The sequence below is a fragment of the Halichoerus grypus genome, chromosome 13 (assembly GCF_964656455.1).
Source record: "Halichoerus grypus chromosome 13, mHalGry1.hap1.1, whole genome shotgun sequence".
Taxonomy (NCBI): domain Eukaryota; kingdom Metazoa; phylum Chordata; class Mammalia; order Carnivora; family Phocidae; genus Halichoerus; species Halichoerus grypus.
Genome location: NC_135724.1, coordinates 37754781 through 37773769, shown reverse-complemented (window position 1 = coordinate 37773769; position 18989 = coordinate 37754781). Strand labels below are relative to the sequence as shown.

The 18989-nt window shown below is 34.4% G+C and overlaps 1 protein-coding gene across 9 annotated transcripts in view; it reads right to left on the bottom strand.

The window, feature by feature from the left end:
* NOL4 (nucleolar protein 4) overlaps positions 1-18989 on the bottom strand; it is a 410691-nt gene that overhangs the window by 282482 nt on the left and 109220 nt on the right. For 8 of the 9 annotated variants that reach the window (XR_013443339.1, XM_078060459.1, XM_078060452.1 and 5 more), the window contains 3 exons: positions 11156-11267; positions 10133-10245; positions 4038-4170 (listed from right to left, as the gene is read on the bottom strand). Coding sequence is in view for 8 of the 9 variants with exons in the window: in XM_078060459.1 (XP_077916585.1) it covers positions 4038-4170; positions 10133-10245; positions 11156-11267 (358 nt within the window). In the remaining variant the exon portion in view is untranslated. Of the gene's footprint in view, positions 1-4037; positions 4171-5334; positions 5573-10132; positions 10246-11155; positions 11268-18989 lie in introns of those variants that run through there. The other variant, XM_078060457.1, reaches the window with a different exon arrangement.

Here is an 18989-nt window from a genome sequence, read left to right as displayed (position 1 = left end):
CACAATAGCCATCAGCCACATGTGACTATTTAAATTTAAATTAACATTAATTAAAGTTAAATCAAATTAAAATTAACATTAGTCCCTCAGTTGCACTAGCAATATTTCCAGTACTCCATAGCTGCAGCATGGCTAGTGACTCTCTTACTAGCAGCACAGATATAGAACATTTCTGTTATCTCAGAAAGTAGACTTAATACGATTCCTAGACTCTTCTCCAACCTCCACTTCTAAACTTCTCTTCATTAGGTCTCTTCAATCTCCATCTTACTGGATTCTTATTCAGACCCTCCTTCTCTGCCTCCACCAGTTGGTCTCAACCTAGGGAGATTATGCCCCCCCATGGGACATTTGCAATGTCTGAGACATTTCTGGTTGTCACAATTTGGGAGACAGGATTTAATACTGACACGTGGTGAGTGGAGGCCAGAGATACCGCTGAACACCCTACAATGCACAAATGTCCCTCCCAACAATGAATGCCGTGTCCATCTTGCCCAAGCTGAGAAATTCTGGACTAGACTACTCTAGATGGAAGCTGTATGTGGATTGCCCACCCAAAATTGGATTTGTTATATCCTAAGTCCCGCAACTTCTGACTACTCTCAAATATCAATGTACACCATCTACAAGAAAGTAATACACCCTAGATCCAATGTATGTCTAGCACTCAGAGTCCCCACTAACTTAAGAAAGATAGACATAAACTACAAATTTTACTACCACGAATTCTTATTTTTACAGAGGCTGGAATTTCCCCACATTGGGTAGATGAACAGTAATCAAACGTGAGTGATGTCATGTACACTTTTATTCCTTTAGATTGTGTGTTACATGAAGGTAGGGACCATGTCTTTGCTCACCATTATATATAGGCATTTCATAATATATGTATTCGTCTATAGGAAGCTCTAAAAGAAAGGTAATATTGGATGAGAAAAACAAGATACAGAATAGTGTAAATGATATGAACTTATTTTTATAAAAGAACAGTGAGAAAATCTTCTGAGTATGTACATATGTTTGTGTGTGAGTCCTGAGCTCAGGAAAGATATCAGGGCTTGGAGAAGTAAATTTGGGATTTATCAGGGTACGGATGGTATTAAAAAATCAAAATCTGAAGACGTCTACTCATATTTTAAAAGAAAAAAGATGGGGGCGCCTGGGTGGCTCAGTCAGTTAAGCGTCTGCCTTCAGCGTGTGTCTGGGTGTGTTCACGTGTGTGTATGTGTGTGTAAGTACAGAGGAAATGGAATGATACAGTAGTTGGTCAATGCGGATTCCCTAGGAGAGTGCTACTGTCAGGGGAAAGGAGAAAATAAAAAAAGTGAAAAAAACATGTAAAACTTATGTGGCAAATCATGATAACGGTAAAAAGTTATATTTTCACTTTTTTAATAATGAGGCATTCAAGAACTACCTCAAATGGAACAACTGAAAGGAAAATCAAAAACATAAGATCTATTCATTAATATGGCATTTGTATTTTAGAAGAGAAACAGCTAATAAATAAGAAAAATAATATAATTTCATACAATGATAAGTCTTCTGAAGAATATTAAAATATAGGTGTCTGGGGGAGATAGTCCTGAGCTCAGGAAAGATATCAGGGCTTGGAGAAGTAAATTTGGGATTTATCAGGGTACGGATGGTATTAAAAGCTACATGATTCAATGTGATCATCTAGAGAGTGAATGTAGGGGAAGAGAGAGTTAAGGGTTGCACCCTAGGGCTCTCCAATGTGGAGTGGCAAGGATGAAAGCTACCCGAGATGAGCAGAAGGAGCAGAAGGGAGAAAGTGGAGATGATGAGCCAAGTCCTTAAATGAGTTTTGCTGGAAAGTGTGTTGTGGGAATGGTGCAGAGGAATGGGGCACGGAATGGAAGGTAACAATGGGATCAGAGGAGGCTTTCTAAAAAGGACATTTATTGGGCGCCTGGGTGGCTCAGATGGTTAAGCAACTGCCTTCGGCTCAGGTCATGATCCCAGGGTCCTGGGATTGAGTCCCACATCGGGCTCCCGCCTCAGCGGGGAGCCTGCTTCTCCCTCTGACCCTCTCCCCTCTCATGCTGTTTCTCTCTCGCTCGCTCTCTAAAAAATAAATAAATAAAATCTTTAAAAAAAATAAAAAGGACATTTATTACACCAGGCTTGTATGTAGGAAAAGAATGGAAGTACCTGCAAAAGAAAACTCAGAAGTGTGAGGAAAAGGCAGGAAGGGTTAGGCTTAGGTTGGAGAAGGAATGACTAGATATGTCCTTATCCTTGAGGCATACATTGATATATGATGAGAAAGTACTTTCCCCTCAGAGTAAATAATATTTGAAATTATTCCACTGGATTTTATTAAAATCAATACAGATTTATATCACATCAGCTATTCCCTAGCCAAAGATCCACGACTGCAACTTCAAACAAGAAAACCATGAATTTGCATCATGGGACACATCCTCTTGTCATTTACATTCTCTAGAATTATAGACTAAAAAAGATGATGGTATAAACAGGCAAAACACATGAACAAATATTAGTAGAGTGATATATCACTGATACATATTTCTGTTATGCTATGATCCCAGTGCTAGACAATTTCCAATAAAAAATCAAAATCTGAAGACGTCTACTCATATTTTAAAAGAAAAAAGATGGGGGCGCCTGGGTGGCTCAGTCAGTTAAGCGTCTGCCTTCAGCTCAGGTCATGATCTCAGGGTGCAGGGATCGAGTCCTGCATCGGGCTCCCTCCTCAGTGGGGAGTCTGCTTCTCCCTCAGTCTCCCTCCGTGCTCTCCCTCTCTCTTTCTCTCTCTCCAATAAATAAATAAATAATTTTAAAAAAAGATAATTTATATCCAAACCAGAAAAACTTCATTCTTAGAAATTTCCCAAGTAAATGTCCTTTCTATCCCAATAGCTATGCTACTCTGTAGTGGGTAAGATATGATTTTAAGGCCACTGATCAACGCACTCCTCCTTCCTTGTAATTCGTGCCAAGGACACCAACATCTTTTAGACTCATCTGAACTGTGAAAAAGAAACACCCTTGCCACTTTGTTTTTTTGAACTTTTGGTATACTTAAAACTACGGATTTCTTAAACCTTGACAGCAAAAGCAGATCACTAATAGCCACTAGAAATGCAGCAATCTTTTACAACCAGTTTTTAATAGCAAGTATCAGAGAAAGCAAGAAAAATGTTTCATTTCCCTATCTACAGATGTAGGCACAAAATTATACAGTCAAAAAAGTTCATGTAAACTTGTTAATTACAGGAATGATAAACTAATGTTGAATAAAATTGGCCATTTGCCTTTTATTTATAACCCTTCATTTTCATTCACAATGACCCTAGTAGGTACATTTATTTTCACACATTATTCTATACTTACAAAGATAGAAATCTACAAAATAATTTTTAAAAGATCTCTGCAAATAGGAGACTTAAAACATTAACTGCCTAGTGTACTTTCTCATATCCAGTTTTCTTCCTATCAAGAACAATTGGATAATTCAGGGATTGTCAATGGACCCAGGAATAAGAGATCATGATCTTTTTTTTCCCTTTACTGCTGAATAAAGTAGGTCAAAATCCCGGCAAAAATCTCCTTACCCAGCGAAATCACTTTGGTAAAACTGTCCTTTTATGTAAGTTGTTTTTTAATTACAATTTTGTCTTTTAGGAAAATTAAAACATCCAAATTACTCTTCTGATCATTTTTAAACTCTTAGTTATTATGGCTCAAGAAACCAAAGCTAGGAAACATCGCAGAAACCAAAACCAGACTGATACGACACATTTTATGTTCAGGGAGCAAAACGTGACCAACCTTGGATTTTTATAACTAACATCTGTTTATAAATCAGTCTATCACACTAGTTTTAAACAAAATACTTGAATCCAAAAAATAGTGAAAGTGGATAATGGAACCTGAGCGTACAAAGTCCCTGTAGGAACAGATAAAAAATTGGCACAAGAGAATGAGATGTTTTCATACATTCTGACTCAGATTTCTGTTGTGTTTATTCAGTTTGAAAGGCTTACCATCTTGCTGGCCATGAAGAGCCTGAGGACTTTGCATTCTTTCCTCAAGATTGGAGCTAAGATCGGAGTTCACGGCTGACATCCGTGTTGAATCACTCATATCAAATTCATCACTTTCTATTGAACTTTCATCCTGAAAATGGTTTTAAAGTATCATCAAGCATCATAAAATATAACACATTCAAATAGTGACCATTTTATCTACAGGGTCAATTAGAGTTTAGCCAGAAAGTAAGCTTTTACAGAACTCAGTAAAACACGTTACATATTAATAGATACCTGAAATAACAAATAATGTAATAATTTCTCCCTTTAAAGAATTTCAAGATTTGTGAAAAATCAAACAATGTATCTATGCACAGGCATATTTAAAAGGTAAAAGAACGTGTTTAGGAAGGATGTAGTTGGTGAATTATCCTAAATAATGAAAAATCGATTTTTTTAATTAGTAAAAACTTCCTAGAAGAGTCAAATCACAAAATACAAAATATAGAGAAGTATATGTTTTGAGTCTAAAAATAAATTACTTAATAAAATATTATAAGCAAAAATCTTAGGATGCAGTAAGAAAACCTTAACCAAAATACTGTCATTGGCAAACAGGATGGATTCTAATAATTGACAAACTTACATGGCTAGATTGAAAATACACATTTACTGACAGCAAGGTTTTAGCACATCCCTTCTTTCGTTATAAGTGAATATACACTGTACTGTAACCCCAAAAAGAAGTTCTGGGTAGAAGTGTGAAAGACCCATTTCCCAAAAGCCAGGCCACCAAGTGGAGAAATTACCAAAAAGGCCAGTTTTCCAAACACCCAGTTCATCAAAACCTGACAAAAATGAACTTAAATCAAATCTAAGATATTTTGCTGTAGCCATTTTACTGAAGCGAACTCCTGTTGGAGAATTGATTTTTGGCCAATGGTGGGCTTATGTAGGAAGAGGGGCCTGAGGAATCTGCTGTGACATACTGTAAGTACTGAATCAAAATCACCAGGTTTGACTTTAATTTATAAATGTCTGATCTGAAAGTTTAGCATTAATATAATAATTAGCAGCAGCTGTAGTTGTAGTGCTATTAATGTTACAGATAACTGTTTTTTTATATTTGTTCACTCACTTCAGCTTTATCACCACCTGTGAGTCAGGTCCCAGGATTCATCCCATTTTACAGATTGAGAAATTGAGGCACAGAGCAGTTAAAGAATGTATCCCACTATTATATACCAGAACCGGGATTTATATGAAGTCACTCAGGCTTGAGAAAATAGCTTCTTTGAATAGGAAGAGTTACCTTGGCTTCATAAATGACATCTTGTTTTCAGCAAAGAAGTTGCTATGGTTAGGGGACAGGAACGTTCTAGTAGACTAACAAATTGGCATTCTGATCCATAGGTCAGGTCAAGGTGATTTTGGTGTCCTTCCTTTACGAAAGGTCTGATCATGTCTGGGTCTACTGAGTAGCACTAGCTCTTCATTAATTCAGCAAGGAAATGCCACCCTGCGAGGCCTCTGGGCAATCAGCCACATAGACTTCTCCCGGCGGCATGCCCTCTCTCTCGGTACATTATGTTTTCTCCAATTCTAAATTCTAAGAAAATCCAAAGCATCTGAAATAAATATATATGTTAAAAAGAGAAAAAATAACAGAATTCAATGTGTACATCAATGTTATCAGTGTGTACCATATACATATACATACACATATATGCACACATAAGTGACAGATATTTATTATATACACTATATGTAGTGTCTACAATATGATAGTAATTTAGAGCACATTCTCTAGAGCCAGACTGAACTGATTTAGATCCATGCTCTGCCACTTAGATATGTTACCTTAAGCAAGTTACCTAACCTTTCTGTGCCTCAATTTCTTCATCTATAAAATGGGAATAATAGCATCAATCTCATAGGGCTATATAAAGATTAAGGAAATATAATAATATTTAAAGTAGTGAGAACAATGTCAGATATATAATAAGTATAAAACTGTTTAATATTTTTATGTACACTATATAGGAAATCCTACAGCATATAATAGGATTCATATCGATTATATTTTATGAACACATACAAAAAATAAATTTAATAGTAAAGATGACCAACATGTATTTATAAAATAGCTGTGTATTCTATATAAACATAGTCTTTAGAATCAACATTTATTATATATACTACAAATAGCTAATTTCCAATATATACCATCTGATATATATTATGTGTGCATGTGTATGCATGTGTGTGTGTAAAACGTACGTGTATATGAGACTGTATGTGTGTTTAAAGAAAAGCTAGACACAAAGAGATCACAATCTCTAATCCACAGAATGATTATATAAACTGCTATAATGCATTATGAATAATCAACATTTTATCAGCAATAAATAACACTCATATCAGCATGCTTTTTAAGAAATGTGGACAATAAATTAAACGGTTATATAACCAAATGTACTTGTTATTTTATTTTTTTTAAAAATCACCATTCTATTTATCATAAGTGGCTTAATGATTGTGACTATCTTAAATATTTTCCTCCATGATTTCCTATGAAATATAATTCACTTTTCCCAATTCTACTCATTAGAATATAAATTATCCAATTGCTTAGATTTAAGACCTTTAATGAAACTAAGTGCATGCATTCATTCTGTAAGTTCTACTCCAATTATTAAATGATTAAATTACTATCTTTTGTTTGTTTGTTTTTTAAGAGGTGGCAAAAGTGTATAAAATATAGTACTGTGGGTTTTTTATTATCAACATAGAGGCAATGCTAATCACTCTGGAAAGAAATTACTGAAGATTTCTAAGAGTGAAGAATCAGAAAACTTTATTGATATGATATTAAGTATTTTATTTTATTCATGAGCATCTGTAAGCCATTCATCTAAATTCTTCCCTCTGTGAGTATTTTATTCTGAATGATAACCAGAAAAAGAGTCTTCACATCCTACAGTGTGACCTTATTCCTTATGTTACTAAAATCTTATCATAATGAAAGCTATGACCAGTTATCATAGCATTTGCTTCCCTAAAACTTAATTTTTAAAAATTAGAATAAATATTTTACTATAATAATTTTATCCTGTCTTTTTCCTTTTAAGACAGTTGCTTGAAATTCAGATCCCTGATCTGTTCCATATCTTATTTTAGTTTTCAATTTCCAGATTTTACCTCTAAAGAGTCTGTACCATGTAACTCTCAATTTCCATTGGTATTGTCCTGATCTCATGTTCCCATTTCCTGAATGATGAATAATAGTCTCCTAGTTATCTACCCACCTCCAATTTCTTCCCCACCAGTCCTGTTCATTGACTACTGTTAAATTAATCTTTCCACTTCAGAGAGTGCCTCTTCTCTGCTCATAAATTTGCAGCTATAGTCAAGTCAATCCAAATCTACCAAGGAATGTGTAAGCTGCTCAATCAAACATTAAGGGGTTTCCATAAGATTGCTTGAAAACTGCTCTCACCAATCTCTTCTTTGTTCTATTTTTCACTTACCTTATGCTCAAATCAACTTAAAGCCTATATTATTAGCCTTCCCATGAAATGTACCACCTCAGACCTTAGTGTGCATGAGGGTAGATACTGTTAAAAATTCGGATCACCAGGTGTCACACACTAGGTCTAGAATCAGAATCTTGGGGTGAGGGGTCCTGCAACATGCAGCTCACTAAGCTCCAGGGGTGCCCCTAATGCTGGTTATTTAGCCAGTAATGTTCAGAAAAACATTCTGTGCTGATGGAATGGCTCTATAATACTCCCTATTCAGTCAGGTGACTACCATCCATACTTGGCTATTGAGCACTTGAAACATGGTTAGTGCAACTGAAGAACTGAAAATTTAATTTTCATTAATTTTAATTAATTTTCAATTAAATTTAAATGTCCACATATGGGCTGGTGGCTATCATATTGGTCAGTGAAGATCTGACAATTCCTCATTGTTGGATCTTGAAAATATTTCCAATTATTCACCATTAGCAATGCAACAAACATCCTAATATATAAATTGTTTCATTCATCACATCCCTTAGTACAAATTTCTAGTCAAAGCATATGAGTAACTTTTAAAAGTTTTTAATAATTACTGCCAAACTTCCTCCCTGTAAGTTTATCCTGGTTTAAACTCCGTCAACAATTTATAAGAAAGTCAACTGATCTTACATTGGATAAAGTATTTTGTAATCTTAAAGGGATTCCCACTCCTGTCTTTATCTCTCTTAATAGCATTTCGCATCCTCTTACAAACACACTTTCATTACTTACTTCATTTTCTCCCCCCCACTAGAAGTTAAGTTTAATAAAGGTAAGATTTTTGTCAATTTACTCACTGTTTACCTCCATTATCTACAAGAGGGCCAGTTACATAGAAGGTACTCAATAAACATTTGTTGAACTAATTGAATTAACACATTAAAATTTAAATATAACTGATCACAAAGAAATATATCACTTGAATTCCTTTTTCATGTGATTTACTTAATCACCTTCCTATCTTTCAATAATCATAACTTCTAAAATTTTGCAAAAAATGCAGTCACTTATCTGAATATTTTTAAGGCAGTGTACATCCAATTGGTATCTTCAAAACGTAAGGATGAGAGTTATTTTCCTAATCCAGTTATAAATTAAAAGGATCTACTTCCTTTGTGTGAAATACTTATGATTTTTTAGAAGCCAGAAAGATTCAGCATGTGTGGGCTGTACTGTTGGCACAAAGTTGATCTTCTTACTTTTTAGCCTAGAAATAAATGTACCAACATCTGAATGAGCTTCCTACAAATAATTTGACAGCTCTAACTAGTTTATGAAGTTTTAAATTTTTTTCCAATTATATAATAAATGATGGGAATAATTTTTCCATTCTCTGGGATAGATAGACATTAATGCTTTTTTTTTAGTTATCTCTCATGTCTTTAACCCAATGATTTTATTACTACTTATTTAATCATTTATATGTAGCCATCTGGTAATATGAAATCCAAACTGCCATTGTACAAATGCAGATCATCTCATAGAGTGTACCCTTACTAGTTTTTTGAGATCAAACAAATTTATAAATACAGTTTTGAGATTAAACCTGTTCAAATACAGAGGAAAACAAAACAAAACAAAAAACCGAGTTTTAATAAATAAAGTAAGCTCAACAAAGTAATATTGAAAGAATTTTATAATACTTCACCAAGTAATGCTGTATTTGAAAAATATTTAACCACATTTCCTGTTCTTGAGAAATTTCAAGAAGCAGTGTATGTATTAGCCTGTGAAACTATTCCTAATATTGATAATCCGAATGTGCCCATTAATTAATGGCTACTAAACTAGTTTACAAGGATTTCCCAAGTCCCTATTGCTACAGGTTTTGGGGGGGAATATATATAAATTGGTCCCTGTCTTTGAGATACTTCCACCAAACTGAATAGTTAATTAGTATCCTAGAGAATATTCAACAAATGTGCATTTGTGTCTAATACCTGCCAGCAAGCATATTTCTAGATTCTTACCATACAAATTAAACAGAATAACTTGAAATATCGAAATACCTCTAATTAGGAAGAATCACCAAACTTATCTCTAGAAAATGCGGAGAAGTAGACAAACTAATATATAGAATAATGAAAGGGAAAAAAAAGCATTAAAACGTATGAAAGATTTTGATGGTGGAAAAATTATTATACTTGAAATACCTATTACAATGACTTTTTTTTTTTTTACTTCCAGGCAAAATAGCCTTCGTACTAAAGGCTTGGATACTTTCCTTGGACACTCACTCATTCGGGATGCTTTCCCCTGAACTTTCCAGCCCTTTACCAAGGCCGGCTTGATGGCAGTTAATTAAGTGAAATGAATCTTTCTTGGGAATGAACACATTCCCACAGAGCACTAAGGTAGCTGCGTTGAGACAGGGACTCTCTATCAAGGACTAGAAGTTTCTGCCCGTTTCTCCATCTGTGCAATCCCAGTGACACTCCTTTCATTAAAAAATAAATTACCGTCTTCACAATGCCGTCATGCTTAATACAATAGTCATGGTTATCAAACTTCATTCTGACTTGGAAGTAGATATTTCCGCTTTACCTCATCTTGCTGTGAGTTTAGCAGCTGCAATTTCATATGCTTCATATAGGCCATGGTAATGGGCATGTTGTAGTCAATCATGCTGGTCACCAAAGTGGGAGGTTTTCCATTATCTGTAATGAAACATTTTTAATGGGTATGAAAGTGATACCGCATTCTACCTGTAATTTCAGAATGATTCAATTTGTTCAAATTGAAATAAGATTCTAGATACCAAGTCTTCAGGAGATTGGTAGCATTATGGATGGGTTGTAGGAAAAAAATAACCATAAAAAGGTGTATGGGCCAAATTAACGCTACAGATAAATTAGTTACCTCTAACTCTAGGGGAGCTTTTTGATACCCCAGTAACAGTGGGTGAAGCCAATATAGTGATTAAACACAATTACCTGTATTTTTGTATTTTTCTCCTTTGCTGCATAACTACTTTCTCTATGTGCTACTTGAGCGAAAAAGGAAATTTGTGCAGTTTTTTTTCTTTTATCTTTTTCTTTTTTGTCTATTCATCCCCCAACATATGGGAGTGGGCTAGCCTAAATGTATCTTTGAGATTAATTTAAACTCTGAGAGAAATTGATAGATTAGGAAAATCATCCAAATAATTTTTAATGAGAGCTAAAGACAAATTATAATTTGCATATAAAATTTTTCAGTTAGGGAGCTCCATACTACTCATCACTTTCACAAATAAGGAATTGGTAGGTTTAAAAGGACACTGATGGAACATCAATTTCCTTGCTAAATATATTTAAAATACCATGAAATACACACAATATGTGAAAGCTAAAATATTATTATAGGAAAAAAATTATTTGCCACAGCCAAAACTGCCTTTCTTCTGAGAATGGGCACAGAATTCTTCTGGAAGTGGATATTCAAAATTCACTGCCTCCTACTCCAATAAATGAGATGATCTGACTTGTTGAACTGTTTCAGTCTGCCACATTTTTATAAAAATGTGGGATATAAATTGCCACTATGAATAGAATTACTTTAAGTCTCACTATTTGACACTGTGGCTACCTTTGTGATCTGTTCCATCTGGGTTTAAATGCATTCTTTTCTGGCACTCTGAGCAGCTCATTAGAAACCGTGTCACCGCTTCTCTTGGTAGGAAGGCATAGCTCTCTGAAATCTGAAATGATTCACAAAATAGAGGTGTTATTATATAAGCTGACTGAGCCTGAGTCAACAGAAATGATCAGTGTATTTCCAAATAAGACGCATTATTCCATAATGGCAGGAAGCACAATGAAAGCATGCACTGCATACCATGCATCATTTCAAGAAATATCTATCCAACTTGATTGCATGTGTCTTAATAATAGCTAATAATGTGATGTGGAGAAAAAAAAATCAACCACATCTGGATGGATATCTGTTTATATTTCTGCATTTCTTTTAGGAAAAGTAATCACAGTGTGCAGATAGTCTGTAGTGAATTTTCCTTATTAAAAATTGTCAACGTTGTTTTTAAACTTACTGCTAGCACCACCATAGTTTTATCCAATTTTACATATATTTTAAAAAATTTAGCCCCAACTAGAAACAAGAAACTTTGGACTTTGAATTAATGAGCATTTCTTCATTATGGCTTTTCAAAACATTTTAATTGAAAATGACAGATAATTCTAAGAGAACTCGTACATATTTACTGCAGTGAATCATCCCTTCCACAGAAAATGACACACCTGGAAATGCATTTTGGCCACTTCTTCCATTTGTTATCTTATGTCAGTCTTTCATAATTTATGTCCACAACAGCTCACACCGAGTGTCAGAGCAAGCTTTCCCCATACCCTATACAGAGTTTCTATTTTCAGAACCATGATCTAGAATCACATTAGAAATCAATACTCTTGTCAGTAATTTTTAAAATATTAACTTTTCAAAAACCAAGGTATTTCTCTTATCAAAGCAAATAACTTCTGAAGGGAAGCTGACAGTTAAATTTCTCTAAATAAAAGCAGACATGGACTCAGACAGTGCTACTAAGAAGTGTGATACAGGGCATTAGTCTTCCACCATCACACTAACGCTGGTACATGAAATATGAGATAAAGAAGAAGAAATGAGTTGGGAATTAGACATAAATGCTACAGGCAATTTCTCAGGTGCATGCACAGCTGTTACGAACACTACTGTATTTTAAGTTTGTAGATAGGAAAGAAAATATGCAGTTTGTGTATAATTAAGTACAAGTCTACACCAATTCCATTAATAGTGATGGGGTCAACTTTTACTTATTCATGCTGTAGAAAGAGCACACCATTGAAGAAACCCCATATATTAAAATCCAAAATTGTAAAGCGTACTTTGCCTTGAATTTAATAATAAAATCAGTTTGCATCACTTATCCTAGATCAGGGCAAAAAAGCCATAAGAATACCAAAGAGAAGGTATAAGTCCACAATTAAAATCTCTTGTGGCTTATCCATACACAGGTATTAAAATTCAACTCTACTAGGGTTTTTAATATAACTATCCTTTGTAAATTAAAATTTGTTGTCTGGTTTTAAAACATACTTCTTCATACTGTACAAAGAATCATGAGAGAAAAATAAACAGAACAATTTGAAAGTATTTCATCAAACTGTTTTATATTAGTTATTGAATAAGGAAATATATACACAATTTAAATTCTCACTTTCTCTTATGTTATTTCCCTTAACTACACACACACACACACACACACACACACACACACAAATTTGATTCCTATTCATCTATTTTACTGAGGGAACTCACACCTTTGCCTGATTTGTTTATCTAACTTAAAGATCTTTTTTCCTTTTTTCTGACTCTCTGAAAACCTACATTAAAGCAATTCAGAAGTTAAAAAAAAATCCATGAGACATGCCTGGTCCTGATATTTTAACTCACATGGAGTCATAGTCCATTGGAACTATGGGGCTGACCAGTAAATTCAACAAAGAGGATTCGAGAAGAATGTCCAATTGATTTTCATAGAGGATTTCTATTACATCTTTCTCTACTTATATAAAAGAGAAACCTTCCATTGAAAAAATGATGGGGCAAATGGTGGACTTGAAGACATCCTGAATTTGCTTCCAGGGTCCTGATGCTCTCTACAATCTGCCCTTTTCCCGATGCTAAGAAGGCACCTGTGTAGAAATCCCTTCTAGACAGATTCACCATTGACCTGACTCAACTGTATTACTTGTCCTAGCATTACGTCGCTCCAAATCCACTTTTTAAATAATTATTATTAATCATATTACATTTCTTTTATAGTTTAACTCTGAAAAATAGAGTACCTGTAAGGGTCACAAATATGTTTGTGTTCATGTGTACATGGAAAAAATATAAAGTCCCACTTTGTATCTTAGAAAAAAAATTCAGCAAGTCTTTTATCACACCATTCTCTGCAATGTTATTCCGGCACAGCACTTGGCATGTCACTACATGTTATGTAAGTGGATAAAAGCACTTACTTGGGGGGACTTTTCTTGGTGTTCAAAATCCATTTTATGGGGAGACCTGCCAAGGCATCCCACTCTCCTCGAATCCTTTCTTCCCCACCTCAAGCTCACTGGGGCCTGCAGACCCCAGAGTCTTCTTAAGCACAAGGACAAAAGACCCAGAGAACAGACTCATTACATCTCACACTCATTTCTGAAATAATATTTCTCTGGCCATGCAGGTGAAGACGGAAAATAATTTCTTTTTCCTTATCTAGAATTTTTCCTCCCCGGCTTCTTTGAATTTAAGAATCCTAGGCAACCTTCATTGCTGAAGTACTTAGAGTATTTTTAAAAATGAAGAAATATCCTTAAAAAGTTCTTAAATTATGGTACATTTGAATAAATACATTTCATAATTAAAGCCCTGTCTTCTGATCCTGTCGGTACCCTCCAGTAAGCCCATTTAGAGATAACATTGAAAGCCCACACGTGAAGCCTCTTTAGAAATTGAGGCAGGGGCTAAATGCCCTTATGGTTCCTCCTCTAATGAAAGGCTCTGTTTCCATTTGCTGGGAGTGAACATTTGAAATGCTAAGTCAACTTTAAATAGATATTCATAAGCGGTGATAAAACTCAGAGATGTGTTCTTCTGCTGTCCATTCATCAAAGTCCTAACATCCTTCATGCAATAGGTAATAGCTGTTGCAAATAAAACCTGGAAGTAAAGGACCAAAATTGAAAAATATTTTGACTTGGATACTTGAAATACCATTCTACCAATACTATAATTAATTACATAAAATGCTTTAATCATGCATAAATGTCTTTTTCCTTGACCCACTCTTCAAATCTAATCCACTTATTTGTTTCTGGGATAGAAACTGAGCTTTGAATATAGAGGACAGAACATTTTCAAGAACACTGATGAGATTAATACTTCACTTGAAAATGTATTCTTAGAAATATCTTTATATTTTGGAAGGATAGAGAGTATTTACTTAGAATTTGTTCATGCAGAAACACTGCATCTTGTTAGTAATAAGAAGCAAAACAAAACACGAATGGATATTAGTCTTGCTCTCTCTGAACTAAACACTAAAAAGACAACTGCCTTATGACAAGGCACATATATTGCTTATTAATAGAAATTAACATCCAAAGGAAGGATGAGAACCTAACCATATAGAAATTTATAAACTAATGACCAAACACTATTTATCATGTAAATAATTATGAGGCATCTCTTTCATAAAAATGCTTTTTTTTCCTAAGAATCCAGACTTGTTTTCTTAGATTTATATAATGCTTTATATTTTTCATTGACTTTTTGCATTCATTATTTTAAACAGTAGCTAAACAGATCTGATAAGTGGATTGATTGGTATGAAGAGATGAAATGAACTGCCATCGTTACACAACAGAGAACAAAGCAAAGAGCTGGAACTCAAGCCTGGATCTCCCAAATCCTTGTCTATTTCTATAAATTGAATGGACCATGGTGGCCTTATCCAATAGAGAAATGTGCAGTGCCCAAGGAAAGCAGAAATGTCAAAATAGATTTTTAAAAATTGTTTATTTCAAAAACACCTGAAGTATCAAAGTATCCTCACAGGACAAAGTCAGCACTTGTGAAACTTCACTAAACTTGAGTTATGGCCGAAGATTCTGTTGGTGTTGCTTTTAACTTTGAATTAGCTACGGTTGAGAGGGGAGGAGATGTTGTGGCACAACTTACTTTTTCATTTCTTACCAGTTCTAAAGACCTTAATTCCTCTGTGTTTTGGACATCATTAATACTGTTTGCAATGAAAATATTACATCCTAGGTCCATTAAAACCAGAGTTCATCAATATTGCCAAATATCATGAATCAAATTATTATCATAAACTAGAAGTAGAAATGACTTCTCCCATCAAAAAAAATATGGTAATACTTCTACATAAGAATAACGGAACTGCAGCATCTTTTGATAGAGTAAACAATAAAACTGGCCTCGATAGCAAAGACAGTATGACATTAGTAATCTAATGATAAAGAAATCCACCTGAAGAAGGCCTAATGATCAAGTCCCATAAGGGACACTGCTATTGATCTTCCACTTGTGGGTTAAAACAACAACAACAAACTATTGGGGGCACATTTTTGAAAAGTTTACTGGCAAATATTATGATTGAAAAGAGGATGGGCATTTTACCTTGTCAATGTCCCTGCCACTCTGAAGAAAGAAGAAAATATTTTTTTCAAAATCTTACAACTATAAAGCCAAATTCTGGCTTCCTCTCAACACAGTTCAGTTAGGGTAAAAATGTCAGTGATCCGAAAGAATGGAAATAAAAGAGCAACTGTGGTTAAATTGATTTGCAAATCTTATCTTGTAAATTCAATAATATATAATTCTTAAAATTTTCTTACATTTACTTTTGAATAGCAGAGCTTTGTCTTCAGAAGTAAATCTTTCCTACCTGGATCTGAATACAGGAAGTAACATCAAGTTAGAAAAGTTGAAGACCTTGGTCAGTTAATCAAAACAATGTAATAATAAACCATTACTTTGCTGTATTTTCTCAGACTCTGTGTCTCACAGTTATATGATGCAAGTTTATCTCATTAACCCAAGCCATAAAATTTTGATAACAACACTGCTAACAGAGAAGAATTTTAAAACAGGACTACTTGTCCTATGTCTTTCTTCCTCAGTCCCAAGCCTCTTCTCTATATTTAACTGTTTAATTTCTGAACATTTTCAGAAGAAAGGTGCTCTAAATGTATTCAGCTGCCACATATACCTGCAATACTCTGGTTTCCGTTATAGTAGAGAATGGACAGTTCTCAAAATTAAGATTCTCACTCAATATATGACAACTATTACTCACTGTTGCTGTTTTACAAAAAAGGAAATGCTTCCTAAATAATACATGTGTGTTTAAGTTTTCCATTAATTGAGTCCTTAATAACTGGATTATACTAAGCAAGGATTTTACATGGATTTTATCCTTTGATCCTCCCAACAATCCCAAGAATAGATTACTATCATCACCATTGTCATCTTTGTTTAAAAGATGAGGAAACTAAGCTTCAGAGAGGTTTTATAACTTGTCAAACAAGTAAAGAGAAAGGACTCAGGTGATAATCTGGTTTCGGAGACTATCCCCTTAATCACTGTATTTTCTAGCCTCTCCTGCTTATCAGCATTAAAAGAGAGAGAAGAGAGAGAGAGGGAGAATGTCTCATCCATAAAGAGTTGGAATATTAACCTCACAGCCTAGGTTAATATCCTGAAATGTTTATAATGTTCCCTGGTGTGAGGTTCTTTGTAAGTTTAAGATGCTCTAGCAGGTTTGAGGCGGCCATTCTGAATACAAGGGGCAGTCAAACTCTGCGTCTTGGCTTGGGTTACAAAGCTTCACAAGAAACACATCAGACTGCACACTAACAATGGAGAGCGCCACCTGGAGGCTATTCCGCAGAACTGATGGTTAAAGTGATGGGCTTTGCAACAATGTTGTAATATTTAACAGCCAGGAACTAAATGCATAGGACTTCCTTTTTAATAGAAAGTACAAGGAGTATGAGTAGCCTATTTTTATAGGAATAAGAATTCCAATTATTGAAGGAAATTCACCAGTAGAGAAGGCATTCTCGGCTTAAGATGCAAAACTAACCCATGAACTGAAATAGAGATATTACATGACACTGGTCATGTGCATTAGCAACCACTTTTTAAAGCAAAACAAAATGGCTAAAGCCAAAAGATTTATCCACCAAAATCACACCATTTTGCCCTAAGTTCACTAAGGTTTTAGCAAAAAACAAAACAAAAACAAACAAAATTAATGTTACTAAATATGAGTAATTTGGAAAACTAGGAGGCTCTGCTGAATTTCATTATAAATTCTATTCCATTCCATTAAATTACATTACTCCTCAGCTTGCTGCCTTGGTACAGTATGCTCCATTTCAGATACTGAGCCTCAGAGCAAATAAAACTGGTCTAATCACACTATTTTTAAAATTACCGTTGCCTTTATTTTATAAAAATGAGAATAGCAATAATACTTTTATTTTACTGGAATGATAACATTAAAAACATGTTTGTTGCTGACCATGCAGTACCCTTACGGAAGAATTTGCGCTTGGGACCAAACTTTTGATATTTTCTCATATGTACACTCTTGAGATTCTGCACAAAAAATAAATTAGAAATAATCTCCTAGTGAAATTTATCTTGTTATATTTAGTATTGTGATATTTAATATTGTGCTATTCTATCACAAACCACCTGCAATGTACATAACTGGATAATACAACTACAGAAAACATATTTTTTAAAAACTCATAAAATTTAACTATCATTGAATAAAGCCTATAAATCTAAATGTTATTAAAGACCTCATATGTCCTGATTCATAAAGAAATAGCACACCATAGTCCAGAGAAACCTCTACCGGGGAATGGAATTCTTGGTACAGTGTAACATCTCTTATTCAACAAGGGCTACCCTGCCTTTATCTACTTTACGCATTGTGTATCTTTGAATACATTTGAAAAGAGGGAATTCGGACAATTAAAAAAAAAGTTTGCAAATGTTATAACACCTCGCTCAGATATTTTTCTAGGTGTATTATGAAATTGAAATGTCTAGCCAATGGTTTGCCCTTATATTTATATGGGTTCTCTATTACCCATTTCATGCATGAGAAAAGATGAGCAGTAAGCATCGTTGTACTTCTACAGAGGTAATTATTAATTTGCAGAGGTGCATATGGAAACTGTCTTTCAAAGATGAAGACATTTTTCACCTAAACATTTACTTCTTCAACAAATACCTACTGAATGCACAGACAGTATAATTATCCCTGCATACAGCTAGATATGGTTCTACACCACTAATGTGCCTGGATACATCAAATTATTGGACTCACCTATTGGTAAGTGTTTGATTAATTCCAAAGTGATTCTGAAAAATGCTTTCATCAGGACTCAACATAAATACCCTTAGGTAAAAAGTACATGCATAGCAATAATCAATTAGACAAAAAGCCAGATATTTGGCCTGCCTATATCAAGTCTGCATTCACTCTGGACCTCAACAATTTTTGCTTCAAAACCCGAACTACTGTTAGGTTTTTAAAAAAGCAACTGAGTATAACACGGCAAAATCAGATCATCCTTCGCTTATTTGGGACTTAGTACAGTTTTTATTTTGCATTACAGATGAGGGGAGGCGCCACAATTTTTTCTACCCTTAGGGTCTAGTGCTGATTTTTAAATAGGATTAATGGTAGTAGATAAAACAGCTTTGCCAATTAAATATGAATTCCAGATAAACATGCAACATTGGGACAAACTTCTATTAAAAATTATTGTTTATCTGAAATTCAAATATAACTGGGCATCCTGTGTCTTATTCATTAAATCTCGCAATTTCACAG